The sequence below is a fragment of the Hirundo rustica genome, chromosome 2, assembly GCF_015227805.2.
Source record: "Hirundo rustica isolate bHirRus1 chromosome 2, bHirRus1.pri.v3, whole genome shotgun sequence".
Taxonomy (NCBI): Eukaryota; Metazoa; Chordata; class Aves; order Passeriformes; family Hirundinidae; genus Hirundo; species Hirundo rustica.
In genome coordinates, this window is record NC_053451.1 from 27,170,610 (window position 1) to 27,194,358 (window position 23,749).

The following is a 23,749-nucleotide window of genomic DNA, read 5'->3' on the forward strand; positions in this document are numbered from 1 at the left end:
TCAACTCATTTAGCAGACTTGTGAAGGGGGTGTGGGAAGCTGTGCTGAGCCAAAAATGACTGTAGCTGTGTAGAGGCTGTTTATAACCAGGTGATCTGGAGGCGATTGGTCCTTCCTAGGGGACAAAGAATGAGCTGACCTGGAAGGAAAACTGGGAAAATCCTGACCAGTGCTGGTAGACGACCTCCCTGGAGCAGGTGGCCACCTGGGGTCAGCCAGGTCAACCTGCTTGGGCTTGTTAGGGCTCTTGGTGACCTGGGAGGCCATTCATCCTGACTGAGTGCCTTCTAACAGGATGTCACATCCATCTCCATGGAAATGAGGGGCTTGCTGCAGAGTGGTCTGGTGGAGGCTGTGCAGCTTGCACCGTGCAGGATCTCAGATGTGGAGACGGAGGGTTCCCCTTGGGTTGTGGTCCCAGCTCCATTTTGAGGTCCAAGTATAATGTTGTGTTGTTTCTGGCCTGGATCCTGCTTGCAGGGTTAAGACAGGGTGATCCCTATAGGGTGTAGCAAGGGCCCAGCAGGGATGGGTTCCAGGTCCTGACCCCCTGCCTGCCTTCCTAGGAGACTCCAGCAGAGTCCCGGGAGAAGAACCGGCCGTGCATCCTGCTGGGATTCTTCGATGACCACGATGTCTGGCACTTCCTCTCCGCAGCTGCCTTGTTCTTCTCCTTTCTGGTGAGTCCTGCTGAGCCTCCCACTCTGCTGGCTGGCCTCACCCTCTCCTTTCACCCTGTTCCCCTCTATCCACATGGAGCTGTGACTGTTCCAGAACTCCACAGAAGTGCCCCAACTCCTCTGCTTGGCTCTACCTCTAGATATCCTTGTCAGTGGGATCAGGCATTAGGCTTTCTCCTTTACCTTATTTCTCTCCCAGTGCCTCCTGGCCTCAAATTCCCTCTGGGGCTGTGGGTCACACAGCTGTTTGGGGAAGCTGAGGGGCTGCTGCTGTGACCAGTGACTCATGGATTTGTGGACACCTCCCATAAAGGCAAGGCCTGAAGGTCTGAAAGGAAGACCTCCCTGGCCAGCAAGACCTGAATGTGGCTCGCACTTTCCTCCTCAGGTCCTGCTGACCCTGGATGATGACCTGGATACGGTGCGCAGGGACAAGATCCCGGTGTTCTGAGTCCCCGGGGACAGGGGCGCAGGGTGTCCCGAACCGCTCAGCCAAAGGCCCTGGGCCACTGGTGTCCGTGGAGAATGAGCCTGCTTCCACGGCCAACAGCCCAGTGGGAGCAGGGGAAGCGGATCCCGCGGCAGGCACGAGGGGCTGCTGTGGCAGCTGAGGTGGGACCAGGAGGGAAGATGATGTTGCTCCTTTCCTGCTGCATCCTCTGGGGCAGGCTTGATCCAGAGGCCCAGGCCAGTGCACAGCCCTCTGGCTCGTGGGTGCAATGGGTGCTGGAGCCAGTGAGGGGGGAGGAAACAGGAGGGAGGCACGTCAGAGACCTTTGCTTCCCTTCCTTCCTGCTGATGTGCTCCACTTCCTCTCTTGTGAGCAGGCTTGAGCCGTGCCATGCAAATCTTCCTGCACAGGGAGCTAATGCCTGAACCCTGCAGTCCGCTGCCCTCAGAGAGTCCCTTCGGCAGCACAGGGAGAGCATTTGGTTCCTCTGCTGCAGCAGCCGAGGGAGCAAAGGACTCCAAACTGAGGTGGCAGTGGGGGACTGTGTTTTCCTTTTTCCTCTTCTCGTTGGAGAAACTCCTTCGGTAGCTGGTGGGGAGCCATGGTACCAAGGCTGCAGCGTTGCTGGGAGGTGGTGAACCAGAGCTGCCTGTGAGGGCTCTGGCAGACTCAGAGCCTCCTACCTTGCTCTCCTGCAGCCTCTCTGTCGCTCCTGTTGAACAGCCACGCTCCTGGGCAGCTCCGGTGCTGGCACTTGGCAGGGTCCTGGTCTGTCACGGCACCACAAGTGCTCTCCTCGGGCGACCCCGAGAGAGACGGCACAGCAAAGCCACAGCCTCGTGTGGCAGCCCGTGGCTCTGCTGTGTGCCTTGCCAAAGAGGCAGGGTGGAACAGGGAGGTTTTCCAGCAGCCTCAGACCTTCTCCTCTCAGGAGTTTGCCTTGGACAACCTTGGGAAAGCAGGTTCCCTTATGGGCCGGGAGAGTGAAGGAGATTTTGGGGAAGTTGGTGTTGAGCTCTTTAGCTAAAGATGTGGACCAAATTTTCTTCTCCAACTTGTCTGAATCTGAAATGAGTTTTTTAATGGCTTCTGCATTCTTTCCAGTTTCTTAGTTATTTAAAAAAAAAACAAATCCAAGAATAAGGTGTGAATTATTTCAGGCCTTGTATCTAAAGTGGGACCTGTTTTGCTCATTTGCAATTAAAAAGAGTTCTTTGAGGCCTGCTGTCCTTATTCTTGTCTGCCTGAGCATTTTTACTTTGGTGTATGTGAATGGAGCCAGTGATGGAAAGGTTTCGTTCCACTTCTGCTTGCTAAAGCAGGTGACTGTGGTGATGTTTTACTCCAAGAGTCTGTATCTCCTTGAAGAGTTTTGCAGCAGCTGGTTTTTATTTTTTTTCTAAGTTGGAGTTTGTCGAGATGGTCAATAAAATGGATGTTCCTGGTTCCCTGCTCTGCAGGTTGATCTGAATTCTTCTTGCTCCTGCTCTCAGCAGCAAGGGCAGAGAGGTGCCCAGTGGTGTCACACGGCTGCTGCCATCCTTGGGACTGTCACAGGCAATTCCGGAGCATCGGTGTGGATGACCTGCTTGTTCTCTTAACCAAATTGCCTTTGCGAGGCTACATAAAGGACAGACACTTGTTTGTCACTTTCCAGGGTGAGGAGAGGGCTGGAGGAGGAATGACACAAGAGGCTGCCAGCCTTCATCTTCCCCAGCAGAGCTGTGCTGCTCTGGAGGGCATTGGGGTAGCTGTGCCAGACTGAAGGAGGACCTCAGTGCCCCCAAATTTCTCCAGTTCTGGGGACACATTTTTATATAATATACTCTTCTCCCTGTGTTTTCATAATCTGTAGTCTCAGACCTTGTTCCAAGATTGTATTTGTTTCTAGACAGGAAGCTGGTTATCTTCTCTAAATTGAAAAGTGAGGAAAAAATAATGTTGAACAGCAGTTGGAAGGCTCGACGTGGGAGGTAGAACAGCATATGGGCTCGCTGGGCTGAGCAGAGATGAGCACAGCATGGGATGGTAAGGTGGAAGCAGGGAGGGAGAGGGAGACTGGAGAACAGCACAGAACAAACAGAAAATCATGACAGAATTCAATTAAATACAAGGAAAGGCACCTCAAGCCTCAGAGATGGGAGGAAGGGTTGGAATCATCTCCCTGCTGCTTCTGCACTTCCAAGCTGGCTGCATCGGTTTTTAAAATTTCCTTTTAGCCTTGCCCTGCCTGCTGGGCTCTGTTTGTGCTTCAGCTCTCCCACCTTGATGGCCACCTGACCCTTCCATGGCTGTGGCTGCTCCGGGGTCTGGCTGGGCATCTGGGCACTGTGTCCCCAGCTGTCCTGGGCACGCTTGGCTCTGCAGCCCTTGCCCCAGAAATGCTGCTTGTCTCCAGTGCTGCTGTCCTTCTCAGGGCCCCAGCCCTCGGGCAGCAAGAGCAGCTCCCTGGGTACCTGGGGGACCCTCATTCCCTGATTAGGAGGGGTCATGCTGCTGTTTTCTCTCCTTTCTCTGTGCAGGGACGGAGATGTGTAGGGGTAAAAGCAGAGCGGCACCATGGAATTGTGGTGGGAGGTGAGGGGACAACTCCTGAAAGGGAAACAAGCAGTGCCACAGGCAGGGACACCTCCTACCAGAACAAGTTGCTCAAACCCTCGTCCAGCCAGGCCTTTCTGAAGATGGTGCATCCACCACCTCTCTGAACAATCTGTTGTAGTGTTCTACCGTTCTCATAGTAAAAAACTTCTTCCTTACATTCCATATATTCCCTGTTTTCTCAAGAAATGTAGGTAAAGTTGCTCTTGCCAGTGCACCTGAAAAGAGAAGGAAACAGCTTTTGTACGATACCAATATCCCCTCAGAGGTCAGGAAAACTACCCGAGTCGTGAGCTGTTACAGCTCCCCCTCGAGCCTCCGGGCTGGCAGAAGAGCAGCCAAGGCAGGGGCAGTGCACTGAAAGGGGAAGGCAGCTCCCTCGTGTCCTGTTTCCCTCCCCTCTGCTATGACTGAACTGTACCCTGGCTGTCACTGAAAGAACAAAAGCCCCTCTGTCTTAATACTAAACTTTTTTTTTTTTTTTAATTAAGAGCTTCCCTAAAGACAACTTCCACACCTGCAAGAATTTTGAGGTTTACAAGCCAGGTTTTCTGGAGCCCCTGAAAATAATTATTTCCTAGTAATTCTGTCAACTTCAGTATTGTGCAGTCTCCCAAAAAAGCCTTTACTTACCTTGGGGGGTCTCTGTACTGCTCTCATCCAAATCACACTCTTTAGCTTCAAACTGTGACTAAACAACTGTCTTAGATCACTTCCAAACCAATGCAAGGGGACTTGAGATGAGAAGCATTTTAGAAAATGAAGCTGTATCTCAACAGTGATTGTTGTCACTGGGGCAGGGACAGCACCTGCCATGAATTTTTTAGGTACTACACAATCAGTATTTATTTCTTCTCAATTACACAGTTTTATATCTCCAACTACTATGGTGCATTACTCTGGTATATGCAGAGGATGTGCATCAGTGGGAAACTCTGACAGCAAAGCTTTTATTTTTACCTCTACTTAAGAGTGAATAGCATAGCTTTCTGTGGGGAAAGCAGCTGTACCAACAAGAACACAATATTCAAAGAGTGGTTTTCTCTTTTTTTAATAAAATACTATCATGTTCATATCTATACAAATAATTATTACAACTATTAAACAAAGTATTACATTTAACAATAGAAATCTCAGAACTCTGAACAAGATCATGGTTTGGGATATTTACACCTGAATGCAACACATTTGTAAAAAGATGTCAAAATAAACAGAGCAAGATCTTATTTACAATTGGAAGATGATGTTCCTGTGCATTCATTATAGATTTCTACTGCAGTGTTCCTATTTTCCATTACAAAATAGTAAGGATTTTCCACTGGGACCGTATCCAAGTCATTTACAGCTGTATAAAACAGAAGCACAGCAGAATACTCTGGACTGAATATAAATAATTTACATTGTGGAGGGCAACAGCATCTTTGATTAATCTCCTGTGGCAAAATCCATACTTGCTTCCCTTCTCACAGTGAGCAGGCAGGAACAGGGTGCAACCCCCCACGAGCCCTGTTGTTTCACACTTGTGATTGCCAGAACAGTAGCACATATTGCAGACTTGGAAACCTCATAAAGATACTTCTGGTGAGGCAGGAAAAAAAGCCTTTAAAAAAAAAAAAATCTCAGAAAAGCTGGTATCAGCAAATACTAAATAGTGTCTGTGCAACCAAGCAGGGCTTGGTCACAGAGACTGTGAATTTGTATTGTCAGGACCAAAAAACCTCTGCTAAGTTTCACCAGTTCACAGAGTAACCTTCTCTCAGTGGGAATAAAGCCTTGGTGCTCTGAGGTTTCCAATTTATGGATTACAGAGGCAGTAGGAAATTGAAAATACCCTCACACAAAGCTGTGTCTGCTACCCATGCTGGATCATGGCAGTGGGAGAAGGGAACAGCAGTAGGTGGTAACAGGTCAGGTGATAGCAAAGAATGGATCTCCTTACAGCACTGTATCAGAAAACAAAACAAATATGACTGATCTGGTATAAATAGAGTTGATGCTCCTGTTTTGCCAAGGGAAGTGGGAACATTATTAAAGTGATGAGCGTGAACCTTACTAGGGGAAGAGCAAAAGATGACACCTCTTCATAGCACACTCAGTCATCCAGAAACAGTGGGAGTTTGACTGAGTCCTTGAGCCAGGACTGCACAAGTACCTCAGAAAATGTGAAAAGAAAACAGGAGACCAGAAATAACTAAATGGCCCCTCTTCTCCAGCCATGCCCTCTGCAAGTTGTCCTGCCACATGACTTGTTTCCTGCAACAGGACTACAGACACCAATCACAGTAGCAGCAGCAGCAGCAGCACAGCTTTAAAGTGCAGTAGGAAATCTGTGCAAAGTTCTGGAGGCTCGGGACCAGCACCGTACTTTTTTTTTTTTTTTTTTTTTCCCCCAGAGGTGCTCTCCCAGCTGGGCAAGCAGCAGTGACAAGCTGGAAATATGAGCTGGAAAACCCATTCCAGTAAGGCTCAGCCCCCAGCTCAAATCACTTCAGTTCTCATTTTCTTTAACTGTTCCTAAATGAGGTCCTTTCTCTCAAGAAAAAAGTATATAAATATTAGCACATTACTGTTTTATTGCCTGCTTTCAAATTAGTCTCTCTCTGCTCTTAGTCTCCTAGGCTGTTTAAGGGATTAATATGGACTACACTGACATACATGCAATCCAGCCCAGTACTATTTACTAGTGTTTGTTGAAGTTATTCAGGCCAAGCTGAAACCCACAGCCACACGGTGCCTGTCAGCTGTGGCAGTCCCACCCCAGTTAGTGCCCAACCTTTCCCTTCCAATGCTGATTTTTCTAAATTAAGCAGTACTGGGTATTTTTCCTTCCTTCAAAGCCAATAAAAACCCCATGTAAGTAACCATCAAAAAAAAGTGTTATGGAAGAGAAAATTCCATTCTCAGGCTAACAAACCACAGCTAAACCCACAAAATCTTTTCCAAGTATATCTTGAAAAACAAAGGAACTGTTAATTGCTGGGTAGTCCTCAGGAAGAAAATTTATGTCATCGATGCTTGCTGAAGAAAATGTTTTTGCTCGTCAAATGGCTTTTATAACAAGTAAATCAGAATCATTCCATCTGCAGAAGCTCCTTTTTCAAACTGCCTCCAATCACAGATCAAGGTGAGGTGAGCCTTATCAACCTGACAGCCAAGCACAACAGGTTCAGTGGGAGGGGAAAGGAAAATGAAGAAAAGAAGGACTCGTAAGATGTTGCATTTGCTCCTCTTCCTGAGAGCAGAGCCTGAGGCCCTGGGGAAGGACGGAGACACCAACGTGTCAGTGCCACAAACTGAACTCAGTGCAAGGAGCCTGGGGGATGTGGAATGGCAGGCGGGATTAGTTTACTGTGACAAGGACAATACCAAACAATTTAATAATTAAAAACTAACAGAAATTTAACATCTAATTTCCTCTCTTTTGATGTGAAATATCCAGTCCCTCACTGTTCCTCCTAAGGCAAAAGAGCATGAACATAAGAGAAGCTGAAACACAGAGGCCAAGTACAACATTCAAAGCCCATCTTGGGCAGTCAATTACACCAAAAGGCTACACAACAGATCCAATTTTGCTTTAATTAAAGTCACCTAGAGGCCAGTCAGCAACTTAAATATCAGAATTTGGATGAATGTGTTGATATGAGGCCCTCACAGAGAGATCTGCCTACCTTTCTTGTCACAGCAGTCTCCTGATCCCACACCGCCACCACAGGAGCACTTAGCGTCACTCACAGCATGCAAAGAGACTCACACAGAACTTCAACAGAAACTGCCATGCTCAGGGAGGGGAATGAAATGGTATTTCTCCATCCTGGTCTCGTCAGGTTTCAGAAAAAGGCCTGAGAAGGATGACAAAGTGCCCTGTCACAACAAAATACAATTCTCCAGAGAAGACCAAGGGTCACACAGTGAGTACTTCTCAGCCACACACTGCAAAATTGTGCAGTTCCTACAAAATCCCAACAGTCTCTGTACGGCCGAAATGCCTGTGCTGTGACTCCCTGCACCGCAGGCATCCTGTGAGCAAGGAGGAGCTGGTCTTGGTTGTCTTTGCAAACAGAAAGGGGGGATGTGAAACTTACTGACAGTTACTGCCTCTTCAGAAAATGATGTGCGTGATGAAAAAAACCCAAATAAAATCACAGCTGACATATTCTATTGTGAATACTCAGGACTGCATTTAACCTTGAGATGACAGCAGTAAATATGGAGGAATAAGAAAACAGAACAGGTTGAAACAGTTGAAAGGGACCTATAGTGATAATCCACTCCAGCTGCCTGGAGTGCCTCCATCTACTTCAGGACCGAGCATGTTGTTCAAATGCCCCCTAAGCATGCTTGAGGCATCAACCACTTTTCTAGCAAGCCTGTTCCAGTGTCTGGCCTCCCTCCTGGTAAAGAGATGCTTCCCAGTGTCCAGTCTGAATCTCTCTTAGTGCCCCTTTAAGCCATTCCCATGTGTCAGTGGAGCGCAGGGAGAAGAGATCAGCACTTCCCTCTGCACTTTCCCCGTCAGGGAGCTGCAGAGAGCAAGAAGGTTGATCTGGATCTATCTATCCAGATCCCTCTCCAAAGCATCTCTCAACAGCACCTCCACATTTGGTATCATCAGCAAACTTTCCAATGGTGTGTTCAACTCCTGTATCCAGATTAGTGAGAACTACAGTGGATAGAACTGGCCCTGGAACTGAGCCCAAAGCAATTCTGGTGACCAGGTGCCAGCCAGACATAGCCCCGTTCACTCTTAAGTCCTTTGAGCTCTGTCCTTCAGCCAGTTCTTCACCCAGCACACCATGAACTTGTTAACCCCACAGATGAACACCTTGTCCAGATGGATGTTGGGAGGGACAGTATCCAAAGCCTTACTAAAATGCAGAAAAAGTGCATCCACTACCTTCCCTTCACCCACTAGGTGAGTGACCTTATCACAGAAGAGTATCAAATTACCTAGACAGGACTTTAACTTTGTGAACCCATGCTGCCTGTGTCTGATGGCTGCATTATTCCTTAAATTCCTTTCAACAGTACCCAGTATAATATTTACAATTTTTCCAGGAACCCAGGCTCTCACGGTCTGTAGTTCCTGTGTTCTTCCCTCGTGCCCTGTGTACTGGAACAACACTGGCTACCTTCCTGTCAGCAGGGACCTGTCCAGACTCCCAGGTCTTTTGTAGATGATCGAGTGGAGTCCTGCTGTATGTCCTGCTTGCTCCTTCAGTACCCTGGGATGAATCTTATCTGGCCAAGTGGATCTGTGGACATTAAAGCATTGTAACAGCTTTAAGTTTATAAACTCTCTCCAGTTTTCATAGACATCATAAAGTAGTGCAATTTTCCCAGCAGAGGAAACTAATACGGTTTTCTGTGAATGTCTGGGATGATGAGCAGGATTTATATAAAGCCCTAGAAGCCAGGGCTTAATTTTTCACTAGTTTGTCTTGAAAGCCAAACCCATTGCTGCACACGCAATTCCATTTAAAGATAGCAAGAACGGGAGCGTTTGTTTCCCTCCTCAAAGACCAGACAAGTGTGTAATGCACAGAGTGGCTGCTGCTTCAATCCCCATCCTTACCATCCAGAACCCATGGAAGAGGCACTGTTATGGAACTCACCTCACCACCTGAGAGAGACCTACAGCACTACAGACACCCCTCTGGTCAGGGCACACCCAGACCTGCAGTTGGCTTCGCTGGTTTGAGGCTGAGAACTGACTCACTCCTAACCCCTGCATGTGGTGACTGCACTGTGGCAGAGGAACTGCCTTGCTGTGAACTGAAATACTCAATTACTTACAAGAAACACAGAAGTGATGCACCACTGAGATTTAGTGTCTTAAGATAAGCTCCACCTGAATTAAATCATGATTCCAGGCAGAAAGGGACCTGGGGGTACTGGCTGAACATGAGCCAGCAGTATGCCCAGGTGGCCAAGAGGGCCAATGGCATCCTGGCCTGGATCAGGAATGGTGTGGCCAGCAGGAGCAGGGAGGTCATTCTTCCCCTGTACTTGGCACTGGTGAGGCCACACCTTGAGTGCTGTGTCCAGTTCTGGGCCCCTCAGTTTAGGAAGGACGCTGAGACGCTTGAGCGTGTCCAGAGGAGGCAACGAGGCTGGGGAGGGGCTTGGAACACAAGCCCTGTGAGGAACGACTGAGGGAGCTGGGGTTGTTGAGCCTGGAGAAAAGGAGATTCAGAGGTGACCTTATCACTCTCTACAACTTCCTGAAGGGTGGCTGTAGCCAAGGTGGGGAACGATTTCTTCTCCCAGGCAACCACTGACAGAATGAAAGGACACAGTCTTAAGCTGCGCTAGGGGAAGTTCAGGTTAGATGTCAGAAAAAAAATTATTCACTGAAAGATTGATGGGGCAATGGAACTGCCTGCGCCCAGGGAGGTGTTTGGAGTCACCATGCCTGGAGGTGTTTAAAAAAAGGCTGGATGCAGCACTCAGTGCCATGGTTTAGTTGATGAGGAGATGTTAGGTTAAGTCATAGGTTGGACTTGATAATCTCGAAGGTTTTTCCCAACCTAGTTCATTCTGTGATTCCCAGCCAGGATCAGAACTGTTTTACTTCACCTGCAGGAAACCATACTAGACTGCAGGTTACAAGAGGAGAGACATTGTGAGGACAGACTACAGACACAGCCCTATTATTTTTCATGTTAAAGCCTCCTTACTTTCCTGGATCAATGTAAAAGGGCTTAGTAAAACCAAAGTCTGGGCACTCAAGCTGTGGAAAACTGTTCTAGGTCCCTCTTTGTGGGTCTTGTTCTTGGACATGGAAGAATATCTTCCTTCCTCCCTTTCAAAGAAAAAGAAACAAAACAGAATAAAAAAATCCCAGGGAGCCTGCTCCTGCTCATCACCAGGAACTTCTGACAGGTCCCAGGAGCAACAAGATGATGCACTGGTGAGCAACACACAAGCAGAGCACGACTGCATGCCAGGGAACCTGAAGTTACTATGTTGTTTGAAAAATCAAACGCAGAATGTTACTTCCAAACACATAAAAGACAAGTGTTTCTGCCTCGTTAGAAGAAAAATCACATTGCAGAGACACTAAATAAATAAAATTTACCTAATTCTTCCCCTTCCTTTACAAGAATTGGGACCAAAATTTGTGAAAGTACTGGAGACTCAGCCAGCACACACACATTCACTCCATCTCTCATGTATCTACAAATACAGCATCCTTCCTCCAATCCCAATGTCTTCCTGTGTGTTTCACCCTCAACCCATCCGCGTTCATCCATGTTCCTCCTTCAGCCACAACCACACAGGTTTAGATAAAAGGTGCATTCAAGTGCAGAGTACTGAGATTAACTCAGGCTCAATCCTATCAGCAATATCAAGTAGAAACTGTGCCCCCAGAAATCTCCACTCATTTTGTGGGATGCGACAGGCTCAGTCCTCCTCCCACGTGCTGCCTGGTACAACAAAGGACTGTCACTCACAGAAAGCAGAAAGCTGGTGTTAGAGCATGGGCCAAAGAAAAGCAGAGAGGGGAAAGAAAAAAAAAAAAGACATTAAGAAGGTGCTAAACAAAGTACAAAACCCACCCTGAGGTAACTTGCAGCAATCAACAATGAAATGGCAACAAACACAGCTGCTGTCTCTGCTGACTGCACCACCAGTCATGAGCTACACTGAAACATTGACTGAGTTCAGCAGTAACAGAAGCCACTGTTGAAACAGATCCAAACGAGATTCTTAGAAAGTCATGGGTTAAAGAAACCTAAATTTTCTAAAACAGTATTTTTAATTGCTGACCATGGGAGCACACAGTAATTTTCACCGGGTAAAGTCAGCCTTAAGTCAAGTGTATGTGACAAGCCCGAGACAGACAAAAGCTGCACAACAAATGCTTTTTCCAATTAGCACTGGGTTAACGCAGACTTGACTTGCGTTGAAGCTCCTCAAGATATTTCACAAAGGAAAAAGAGAAACCCGAACCATTCCAAGCTCCTATGCAGTTTCAGGTAAACACATCAGGAACAAACCGACACCTGTAGCACTTGTTTCCTATCTCCCATAGAGATGCTCTCACTCCATGGATTACTGAGGGTGGCCCTCACCTTGGGACAATCAGACATCAAACTTGATTGTTGGAAAATCAACAACCGATATTTGCACAGCTCTCAATGTTGCATCCTTACCACTTCCTAGTAAGTAAGCATTGCTATAGGCACTGGTGCTTTAGAGTTAGTAAGGTGGGTGGAAAGACGACGTGTATTTAAATATGGAAAGTACCATACACATACATTTAGGCAAATAAACAGTGATGCTATGAATGGTCCCTCCAGGGATGCCACTAAGATCGGCTTCCTTCTTCTTAAATATATAAACAACACATCAGACAGAAGTCAGTTCGCCAGTTTTCATACAGCTGAGCTGCAGTCATGACCTAAAATATGGCTTATATTGTGGGCAGGGCGGTTTGAGGGCTGTTTGGAAGAATCTGAAGCAGATGTGTTTGCAATGGAAAGCAAAGGTGACATCGCTGAGCCATCTGGAGGAAGAGCTGTGGCTATTTCTGGAAACAAAGAAGTTAAGTTAAAGTTGGATAAGTGAGATGTGTTGGTCATGTGCATTGGTGGCATATCTGGAAGCAAAGGAAAACTTGGCTGAGCAAAACCAACAGGCCTGGGAGGAGACAAAATGGATCCAAATCGATTGTTTAAACCTCCACCGCTCGGCTTTTCCGTGCTTGGGTTCGGAAACATTTGATTGGGAAAGTAAGGGATAGAAATGTCATTGGAGAGGGTAGGGTGGGCGGGAGAGTAAGGTGGATAGAAGGATGGCAGCGTATTCTGAGGATCAACTGGGATTAGAGCTGGTGTCCGAGTGGCACTAGGCTGAGTGACTGGTGGGATGAAAGAAGCATTAGCATTTATCGGTGGATTCATGCCACCCTCCGGAATAAAAGGGAATCCAAAATTCTGGGAGAGAGTATGTTGGTCAGGGGCCGCATTATCGTTGGACACTTGAGGGCCATCAGACATAAATCGGACAATGCTTCCTCGCTTTTCTATCGTGGACTGTTGGCGCCCAAGGATCATGCTGCCACTGGTGGACAGAGGAAGATGGGGAAGACTAGGGTCAAAGACATTCCCATGTCTCTGATTTCCCGATCGATTCCTTTCGGGCTGACGTATTTTAGAACCTCCGTTGTCTTGCAAAGGATGCCTTGAGCGCTGAGTCACCGAAGAGTTCGGCTGGCGAACAGAAGGCTGCCCTTGCTCATTTCCATGAGAAACTGCAGGGTGAGGGTGAGTTGGCCTCACAACTCCATGCATATTGCTGGAAACGGGCGTATTCATATGGTTCTTAGTCCCATGACTGTCCGTCATCCTCATGGGGTTGGACTTCTGCACAGAGATGTTTGGGCTTGTATTGCGACCCTGAATGTCTCCTGAGGAAGAAGAACTCGAAAAAGGAATAGTCAATGAAGTGTTCCTTGTGTTAATTGCTCCAATGGACATGTCACAGCTTTCTCTGCTCTGGCCATCACCATCCCTTCGGATGTGGACACTCTCCCGTGCTGGGGGACAGTTGTACTCGATCGTGGAGGAGGCACCGCACTGTGTGTTCCTTTGATGGTCTGGGATTGATCTTTGGCTTCCACTGACTTGATCTCCAAGGTGAGGGGCGAGCAAACTCTGCATAAAACTTTGGTGGCATGTGTTTTCATTTTCCCTTGATGGCAGGGCATTCCCCGTTGGAATACCCTGTAATGGCTGGTAGGGCAGTCTCTTCTGCCTCTCTAAGGGTGGCGCAGCATTCTGACTGATTCGGAACGCTTGTGACTGCATGCCCCGGAGGGATGACACAGAATTGCCAATTTCACTGTTTCTTGAAGCCTGCACATCGAAATTGCCCGTTGGCTGTTGATTGGGTCCAGAGGGCTTAAATGTTTGGCAATCAGAAAGACGCTGCACATCCGAGCCAACTGTGTGGTCGACCGACAAGCGGCCCTGCATATTATGAATCGCCAACCCTTTACTTCTAGAAACGTCAAGATAGCTTCTCATTTCAAGCTGGTCAGAAACCCTAGGGCCTTGAAGAGATATCCCTATTCTCTGCTCTGAATTAGAGGGCGTCTTCCCAATGAGAGCCTCAGCAGAGTAGCTGGAAACTCTGTTTCTTTCCTGCCTGTGAGGGGTGCATGTCATATCTGATGGTCTGGTTACGATACTGGCCTGGGACACCATTTGCTGCTCTAAGCCCCTCGAGGTCATAAGCCTTTGCATCTGATTGTGCCCTGACACATGTTCTGAAGTGGAACTTTGCTGTCTGCTGGCAACATCCTGTTGCTGTTGATGCATAATATCCTGACTGATATGGCTCTGAGGGTGGTTATGGTGGTTTCTGCTTGTTGCGGGATTTTCACAGTTCTTTTCAGGCTGGGAGGCTCCAAAGTGCTGCTGCATCTGCTGCTGCATTTGTGGGTGGTGAGGATGAGGCTGACCACCTTTCTGCCGTGTTTGATCACTTCCATGGTGTTTTTGCTGTAGAGAAAGTTGTGTGGCTTGTGTTCCCTGGATGAGATTTCGTTTCTTTTGCATCTGCACCTCCTGCTGTATCGTTCGCTGTTGGTGGACACCGTGGGGTTGAGAGTGGACCGAGTTCTCGCCGTGAGTGACGTGGTGCTGCAGCTGGTACAAGTGGTGCCTCTCTCTCAACTGCCCAGCCTGCTGCTGCTTCAAGTACGGGTGATTACTGTGAAGGTGAGAGATGCCTTGGGCAGGGACATGTTGAATTGGCTGCAGGTGCTGCCCTGCCTGGCCGGGCTGCTCCGAAAGCGGCGGCTGAGAACCGCACTGAACTTCAGTTTGTCTCAAAGCCGGCGTTACGAAATTGCTGTTGGGTGGGAATAACCTATTGAGGCCATCGGCGTGCCCTTGATTGCTCACTGGTGCCACAGAATTGGACGAATTAGGAGGAATCTGACTGACCAGCATCTGCGTTTGATCAGCAATACCCTCTGGTGTTCGGTTCATCAGCGCCATTCCCTCCAGCCTAATGGGTGCTGTCTGGCACTGCTTTTGCCTCTTTGCTGTGGATAGCAGAAGGTCATCCTGAACGGCCCTCTTGGCAGATTCTTTGCGACCCTCATGGCTTTGCTGCTTTAAGTGTGATTCCTGCAGCTGGGGAGCCTGCATGGTGCTTGCCCTGATAGCATTCAGCTGTTCCTGGGCATATTCACTCATCAGAGCGGGTCCAGGAGACGGATTGATGTACGTGCTAGATGGCAGGGAGAGGCTCACAGTTGCAGGGACACTTGCAGGCTCTGAGGACTGGGATAAACCTGCGCAGCTCACCAGGGGATGGACAATGCGGCTCTGGTGTATCAGATTATTCACACTTAGGCTGGTTATGCTGGGTGTCTGGGTAGTGGAAATCTGCAAAGGAGTGTTTGATGTTTCCACACCTCCTACAGAGCAGCTCGGCTTCTCAACCTGCCTGTCGACACTTGTCTGTACTGCTTCACGAGCACTGAATTTGTTCGGTGCCGCTTCCAGCGGCCCTGCGTTGTTTTCTTTCACTGACTGAGGTTTAAAAGGCGGTTGCTCTCTCTCCAAAGGCACAACCTCAGGCTTAGAGATGACACCCCTCGTGTTAACCTGTATTCCCCCTCCACCCTTCTCAAGGCTTTCCTGGTCAAAAATAGCTCTCGCTGCAAGAGCTACAATGTCAGTCTGTTCCGAAAACGTGCAGCTGTTACAGGTACTGGTTGAGGTGCTGCTTGTGACGTCTTCTCTGGTGGTATCTGGCAACATGGACGCAACTGAGAAGCCTCGACTGCTGCCAGAGCTGGTTGACATGGGGGAGTCTGCCTGCCTGCTAGTGATAAGGGAAGCACTGACTACTTCCTGATCAGAGATGCAGGAGTGAGGTTGGGAGAGAGCGTCACTTTCCGTGTTCATCAGCAAGAGTTCCTGCTTCTCAGGCAAATCAACATTTGATTCTGCTGATTTAGAGTTTTCCATAGGAAAATTAGAATGCTCCCCCTGCACGGTAAATGAAGAGGTTTTTTCCACAGCTGTTCTTTCTTTTGTGAGATCAGACAGCATTTTTGTTAGACCCTGTCCTTCTAACAAGTCCGCATCTTGCATTACCACTGAGGAATCCTGCGCAACGTTGCAGGACTCCGAAATCATTCCTGCCTTGGAAGAAGGACCTGCTGTGCTGCTCTGCACTGCTGAAGTCCCATTTGCAACCTGCAAAGGTGTCACCTGTGCTTCTTTATGAGAGGATGTTAAGGTGTCGGGGGGTTCACTGGGTTTGGGAGACTCTGACAAGACGGAGGCAGTTGGTGGGTGGCTCTGGGATCCCTGGGCCGGCGGATGAGGGGCAGCGTCTTTGGCCGGCGGTGGAGCGAGCAGCAGCTGCTCTGGCACTACAGACTCCAGCGGTGAGGAAGCAGGCACGTCTGCCGAGCTCGGCTCTGGAGCAGAGGGGGTTCTCACTGCCTGTTCGGAGCTCGCAGTCTCTTTGGAAGGACGGTCAGAAATGCTGACGCCGCTTGGCGCGCCCGCGCCGCCCGCCTGCGATGTGGTCACGGCCTGTGACGCTGCTGGGGCGTTTTCCGGCGGCCCTTCGCCATTTGAAGGCTTTGCCACCGTTTCCACGGGAGCACAGTCCACCTTCCCCGCATCTTTGGAAGGAACTGCTGGGCAGGACACTTTATTATTGACTGCTTGGTGTTTCTTTGTGCTTGGCTTTTTGTTTGTCCTTTTTGATTTTGCACTGGGTGGCAAGCCAGCAGCCGCTTTTTGCGGGGAAGCATTTATGGAATTAGATGCGCTGGTTAATACCGAAACCTCTGCAGGCACTGAAGGTGCCACAGAAGTTGGCAATGACACACAGCTGACTGTGGCAATCTGGTTATTGACAGTTGCGGGATTGGTGGGGTGGCTGAGAGACAAGTGCAAGCAGCTCTGTCCAGCCATTTGCGATATGCTTTGATTGAGGTTAGCTAAAGCACCAAATGTATTGAGGGCAACGTTGGTATTTGGATCTTCGCTGGTGGTGGGCTGAATAATTTGCATAGGAGCTTGGTTTGAAGCTCCAGATGAAGACATCACAGGCTGCAAGGCAAAAAGCTGCCCATTTAATGAGATAGTCTGAGGGTGCTGTTGATTGGACATTGTCACTGAAAATGTCTGCGTAGAGCTAGAAGATGGCAAGGAAGATGGCCTTGGTAATATATGGACAAGGTGCTTCCCTCCGAAAGTCTGTGGAAGAGAGGCATTTTGTATGGAGCCGCTGGAGTTGGCCACTGCAGTTGGCCCATTCACGGGAACTCTTACAGAAGCAGAAGGCTGAGCAGAGAGGAGGGGAAGAGGATTCTGATTTGCAGCTTGTATAATTACAATTTGCTGACTAACGTTTTGGCTGGGAACTTCCGCCCTCACAATGGGTGGGCACGGAGCAGGGTTTGGAGGCTGGAGAATGATGACGTTCTGGTTAGCTGGCGCTCCTGTCACAGCTGAGGCAACTGGCTGAGCCATCTGAATCACCTGCATAGCTGAGTTTAATGGAAGGATATTTCCTGCAGCCTGAGCTTTAACCTGTGGCTGGCTGATTAAAGGCTGTATAGGTACAGGTGGGCACGAGGGCAAGGTAACTACAATCTGTTCAGCTGCCTGGCCATCCCCAGGCAGAGAAGCATGCAAACTGATACTTGTAGTCAAAGGCCTGCTGTGGGCAGAAGACACAGTCCCAGCACCATTGACTGGCTCGTTGAGGAGGGCAGTCATTTTCCCAGATGGTGTCTGGCTCAGCGGCTGAACAGTGTTTCCTGCCAGCTGCAAAGTCGTCCACGTGGTCTGTGTGTTCCCAGCTGAAGGCATCCGGGTAAGGCTACTCATGTTTTTCAAATCTGAAGTGCCAACACCTGAAGAGCCTGAAAAAGACCAGCAGTTCTCCAGGGGACTGGCAGCCAGAGTGCTTATTGCTGTCACAGCCTTAACTCCTGCTGCTGCAGACGTCGCAGGCGTCCCAGCACTGCTGACCACGTCCGTACTCTTGAGGACATTTGCAGAAGAGCAGCTCTCTGCAGTAGGCAGTCTCACAGGTGGCACACAAGCTGTGTCCGTGGTTGAAATGGCACAGCTCTCCTGGAGGTCACTCCTGGAATTGTGTGTGTTTGAGCAAGTTGCATTCACCTGTTGAACTTGGGAGGCTTCCACGGAGGCACTGGAAGGAAGGCTGGTTGCCTGCGGGAGTGTTTTTTTTGTTGATTTAGTGCCCTCCTCATCGTTTTTACTTTTGGGGGGATTTTGCTCATTCTGTGGTGCATTACTTGAAGAACACTGTAGTTCCTGTTCTGCTGCAGGTCGAGGTGTGCTCTGTGTGCTGGCAGGAGCAGCGGTGGGCACACCTCGCTCGTTCTCCGGGGTGGAGAGCTCAAGAACGTTCCCTGCTGGAGCCGACTGAGCAGATGTCATTGGAGAAACCGTAGGTTGTGACCATGGCTTATTTTCTGGGGGATAAATACCAGCGATCGTCACAGGAGTCACTAAGTTGCAAGTTCTCTGAACTGGCACAACATTGGCTGTTTGCTTTTGCAAATTATGACCGACATTAAACGTTATTCCCTGCACAGACGCTCCCTGGTTATTTCCATTGGGTTGAGTCCCATTTGAATAGACAATGATGTTCTTTTGAACCTGATCACTGGGAATAACAACCGAGACCTTGGCGTTTTTGAGGTTTCCTTTCCAGTGGATTGTGGGGTCATCATACAAGCAAATATCATTTGCTTTCAGTAGCTCGATGTATCTCCCGTTTTCCTTTTGCAGTTCGTCCAACTGTTTCCGGAGTTTTTTTATCTCTTCAGCTACAAAAAGTGAGAGTACGCCATTACATCAGCACCAGAGCAAATAATGAAATAACATTACCGAGTGATTTCGAGAGTAAACACAGCGTAGTAATGAAATAATTTGTAGGAATAAATTGAAGTAGTTGTTAATAATGCGTGTTCTTTTCAAATGGTTAGCATAACCTATGTGCTCTTATCCTGACCAGTCTCTCTACTGAATGGGGAAGTGAATGAATTTCACAGACTATTCCATTATCAATAGCAGGATATATCAAATTTCTTAGGAAAAAACATTAGAACAAACTCAGATGAAACTGAATGCTAATCAAAATTGTTTAATTCCTGAAAGAAAGACAAGCACATTAATCTTTTTCTTTTCCCTGCTCTTTTGCAAACACCAAAACTGTTTTAATTGATAATCTTACAGCTTTCCAGAAGAATTAAGTTTCATTACATCTAAAAATTACAGGCAAAATGAAATACAAAGCACTCATGTAAAGCCACAAAAACTGGCAGTGCACTTGGGAGATGGCTCACCAAACTGGGAAAATCAAAATAAAGCTGAAATAAAAATCACAAACCACAACATGAGCTCTGAGATTATTTCTGTCATACCTCCATCACTGCACTTTTACACATCTATTCAAGTAAATTTTATATGATGCATTGTATTTTTATAAAATGAGCCATTATAACTTTTATAGCTTTTCAAAGGAAAAAAATGAAGCTTTATGAATGAAGAAAAATTCATCTTTTTGATAAAAAAAAAAAAAATCTAACTGAAGTTTTTCAGGAATCATTCTGGTCACTACAGTAGAATAAACTGGGGCAGAATTTACCAGATGATGCCACATCACCTATAAGCTCTGTAATTACTTTACATCACAATGCAATTGCTTCATTATCTCATAGCTACGTGCCAGAACACTCACTTGGGTGTTCTCTTGGCTTTTTGTTATAAGATATTCTAAGCAGCTGTATTTTTTCCTGTATGTGCATAATTTCTTGGAACCATTTGTGGTTCCAGGCTCTCTTGTTAGTCAGTACAGAGGCACAGCAGAAGCGAGGGACAGAAACTCCAGAGCCCCCAGCAGCATCTGTACTTACCCTGCTCATTGTTCCCTCCGTTTAACAGAAGTTCATCATTCTGTCTTTTCATTTCTGTTATATACTTAAAGGCCTGATCCAGGATCATGTTCTTGCTCTGTAAAAGAGATCACACATATAAAAATAGGAGAAAGGTCTAGAATTTGTAAATTCATTAGTGATGAGGCTGCACTAACTCCAAGAGGAGTATTTTTTACTTTAAAAATATGCTCTGAATATCACTGGGCAGGGTTTGTTTTTGGTTGGATTTTTTGGAGGTTGTTTTTTAGTTTGGTTGCTTTTGTAAGATGAAACTGCAGGTTTTGTGAGTGATACTGACCCTAAAATGCTGTGAGATTTTACAGAATAACGTTTTCAGTGCTGGAGCTGACACTTTCTGATGCCCAGAGGTAGGTACTGAGGCCACACATCCTAACAGCCAGCATCCTTTCTTGCTGAACAGCCTAAAATTCATGTTCACTAATAAACACACACATCACATGAAATTTCCAGGATACTGCCTTGTAAATATTTTATTAGAAAGGAAACAACTACCCAGGGAGATTCATGCATAATTTTGAAAGTAGTATGCTAGGGAATATGGGAAAATAACCGATCCACAATCATCTTTTTATGAAACCATGCTTATTCTGCCTGCAAAACCTTTGTTCACTTCTTCGTTTCTTCTACTGTTCAACAGGAACAGTCTCTGCTGGGGATTCCTCTATCTTGAAAAAGATGTTTCTGTGCATCCACCTCAGAGCTATTGTCTTGCTTCATCTTTTGCAAGGGGAGTGTCTTAAATTACTATAATTATAATTTCAGTTTCTGAATTGTTTCAAGCCACTATGTGAAGGATGACAAAAATAAGCTGTCACATGCAACACATTCAGATAAAATGCTCAAAATCTGTGTAACTACATTCATGCGACCCCACACTTCCAAATAGGAATTCTATCACAAGTTGTTTTAAAAATACTAATAACTAGTGATATTTTTGAGTATATTAGTTCAGACACTTTTGCCTTCTTGCTAATATAAATAGTAAAATAAGTATTTATACATCTACAGACAAAGAAACACTTGAACATATGACAGGAAACTTGTATGCACCTCTGGATGGACACTCACCTGCTTAAGTGCTGGAGAGCAGGGAATGAGTTCTCCAATTCTGTTTATCCCAGCATTAATCTTCTTCTTTCGATGTCTCTCCACTAAGCAAAAAGAATATGTACTGTGTCATCTGGTTGGGCAAGTGAGCACAAGACCAGCTGTACAATGTAATGGCTCATAAATACATTATTTCATTGAACACTGGAACCTGGAGTAACTTGAGTGAGGAAAAAAGTTCCTCTAAAGTAAACCTCAGTTATCAAATTAATACTCAGTGGAAGCAGAGAGTCATGGCATAAATAGCTATACCTTTAAAAGGTGGAAATATTTTGGACTCCTTCATGAAAAAGTTCCTACAACTCAAAATTCAGGTTTTGAAACTGCTTTTAACACAGTTAGACTACCTCTAACATAATTTTATGACACTATCTTCATAAGAGATTGATTTAATTTAGGCATACAGAAAGCAAATGAACAAAGATTATGGAAATAATCAGTTTCACATCTGGGAAGCAAACCCATGCCTCTTAAATTCTAATGTCAAATTTAGCACCAAAAGAGAAATAATGTAGATTTTATCAGTCTTCAGGCTTAATTTTAAATTTCTATTAACAGAGCAGCCAGCCAACATTGAAGATAGTTGAAGCTGTAGGTATATGGACTATCAGTTACTCTTTTCTATGTCCAAAGGTTTAATTGTTCCATAAGGTCTGACTGGGAGTAAAGAAAATATTGAATGGAGAGTAGTTCCAGTGAATTACCTGTTTTGGAGAAGGTCAGAGAATGCTCCATTTACAGTCTTCTAGTGATACCATTTGGAGAAGGTCAGAAAATGTTTCATTTATAGTCTTCTAGTGATACCATTTACCACTTCAGTAGGGCTGAATATTGGCAGAAAGGGTCTACACTGTGAGTCCAGGAGTGTAAATACCTCTGGGCGTGTTTTTTACAGACAATATCTCTGTTTTCCATCAGTCAGCCTCTTTCAAATAGTTAATTCTGATGTAGGTTTTTGTTTGTTTGTTTGTTTGTTTACCTGAAATATTTTCATATTCTACACAAACTTAAAACTATTAGATGTCTTAAAAAAAAAAAAAAGGAAAAAGTTCTGCCATGGCTTTGTCAGGGCTCAAACCATTTTGTTGTTCATTCAGGGTGCTGAATGAACCTTTTGATTTGTGCAGTTGCTCTCCTTTTGGTAGCACACAGAAACAAACCATGACCTGCAGGTGAGCTGTTCTTTGTTTTGGTAATATTTGCAACACTCTCCTCAGCTTTTCCACATATTAATGTCTAAGAAGGTGTAGGCTTGGAAGGAGCTGGTCCCCACATACTGCAGAGTTCAGCCCAGGTGATAAAAGATTTTGGAAAGCTATCAACAAGTGAACAAGAACCAGGAATTCCAACCTGTTAAGACTGTTTCCTGATTCTTCTCAATTCTAAAGAAATTGCCCCCACCCTGAGTGCACTCAACAAGCACAACACTGCACAGGCTTCACATGGAAACTGCTCAGTGATTTTTCCAGCTGAGTTTGTGAAGACCACGTGATACTGCTGTTCAGTCAAAGAAGAACTGCAATCAATTTCTTTGGATAAACCAGGCCAAAGCCTGCCAGACTCTTCCCGAGTCCATCTTTCTGTTCCTACTTGTAGAAGATGCCATTGGCACCAGATGCTGACTGGGTGCTGCCCAAGGAATGCGACTCCTGCAATACACAGCCAACATTTGCACAGAATTTCTGGGGTGCCAACATCCAACTGGATGCCTTAGGAATAGGCTAGAGGAATACCTCTAATCCAGGGAGCCCCTAAAGCTCTCAGTTGGGAAACCAGTCCCTGTTTTGACAGAGGTTGATATTAGTTTCGTGTGAATGTTTGTTGTTTTCCTTTGGAACTAAACAGAGCTGAAATTGTTTACTTCTTAATTTACTAGCGCTGGAAAGGCAGGGGCACAGTGCTCCTTCATACTTTAACTTTGTACTGTGGAAAACAGCAAACTAGAAATAATCTGCATAGATATTTTTTGCAAGGACACAGAAAAGTGTTTGATAGGGTGAGGCTTTTTCAGAGTACTAAACTCCTACGGAGGAACTTTCTTCATGCAGAGTATGTTTTATTACTCCAAAGTATCTGTGCTTATTTCCAGACCAAACAGCAAAGCATGATGTTCCTACCTGCATTATGTGTCTCCCGGTTTTTCTTTCTGTGAAACATAAAGGGAGAAGACTCATGTGAAACTGAAGGTTAAATATTTCTTTTATTATTTCTCTTACAGCTAAAAATACTAATTATAGTCTGCTCTGTGAACTAGAACAGCAGAAGTCACAATCAGATGTTCTTAGACACTGGTATTAAACCTTTTCTAACAAAAAATCAGGTTCAGACTTAAATCAATTGTAATATAACAAGGCACAGTGAAATATTCCACTTGATTATTGGTATATATTTATAGTGGAGAGCTGGGTTCCTGTAACACTACGCAGTGTTCAAAAAGGCCAAAGATTAAAAAAATATATATTTTGTTTCTGAGGAACAAGACAGTTAAGTATTTGTCTGAAATGTTGCTTTTACATTCACTGCATCACTGAAACAGGAGAAAACTTTACCATGCAAGTTGATTTTCTAGCCACATTGCCTTCAAACATCATAGTTTCTGGCGTTAAAGAGGCTTCCTTTGTGAGAGAAACCAAAAATACTGATCCTCTGCAGCTGCTGTTCTTTACCACCTCAAAATTCCATGTGAGGGTTGTGTTTGGTTTCAGGTGTCCACACCTGGGACTACTGGACTGATGGCACCAATCATAGTGCAATGCCCCAAACTGCTCTACTGGAAGTCAATAAATTTCAAATATATACTCTACATATAAAAATAAGATGTACTATACACAGGCACTAAGACAAATACTTCCAGGAAGTACAGTAAAGCAAAGCATGCGTTTTCTGGAAAAAAGCAAAATTCCAGAAAAAGACTATTTCAAAAAACTTCAGTCCAGC

The 23,749-nt window shown here is 46.1% G+C and overlaps 2 protein-coding genes across 4 annotated transcripts in view; one reads left to right on the forward strand and one right to left on the reverse strand.

The window, feature by feature from the left end:
* Window positions 1-4,968, forward strand: part of SIDT1 (SID1 transmembrane family member 1) — a 42,567-nt gene extending 37,599 nt beyond the window's left edge. For both annotated transcript variants that reach the window (XM_040055028.2, XM_040055029.2), the window contains 2 exons: window positions 567-680; window positions 1,069-4,968. In XM_040055028.2, coding sequence (XP_039910962.1) covers window positions 567-680; window positions 1,069-1,131 — 177 coding nt within the window. In that variant the 3' untranslated portion in view covers window positions 1,132-4,968. The remainder of the gene's footprint in view (window positions 1-566; window positions 681-1,068) is intronic.
* Window positions 4,931-23,749, reverse strand: part of USF3 (upstream transcription factor family member 3) — a 33,840-nt gene continuing 15,021 nt past the window's right edge. For both annotated transcript variants that reach the window (XM_040056485.2, XM_058419558.1), the window contains exons 3-6: window positions 22,930-22,958; window positions 20,774-20,856; window positions 19,664-19,760; window positions 4,931-18,574 (exon numbers count right to left, since the gene is read on the reverse strand). In XM_040056485.2, the coding sequence (XP_039912419.1) occupies window positions 12,108-18,574; window positions 19,664-19,760; window positions 20,774-20,856; window positions 22,930-22,958 (6,676 nt within the window). In that variant the 3' untranslated portion in view covers window positions 4,931-12,107. The remainder of the gene's footprint in view (window positions 18,575-19,663; window positions 19,761-20,773; window positions 20,857-22,929; window positions 22,959-23,749) is intronic.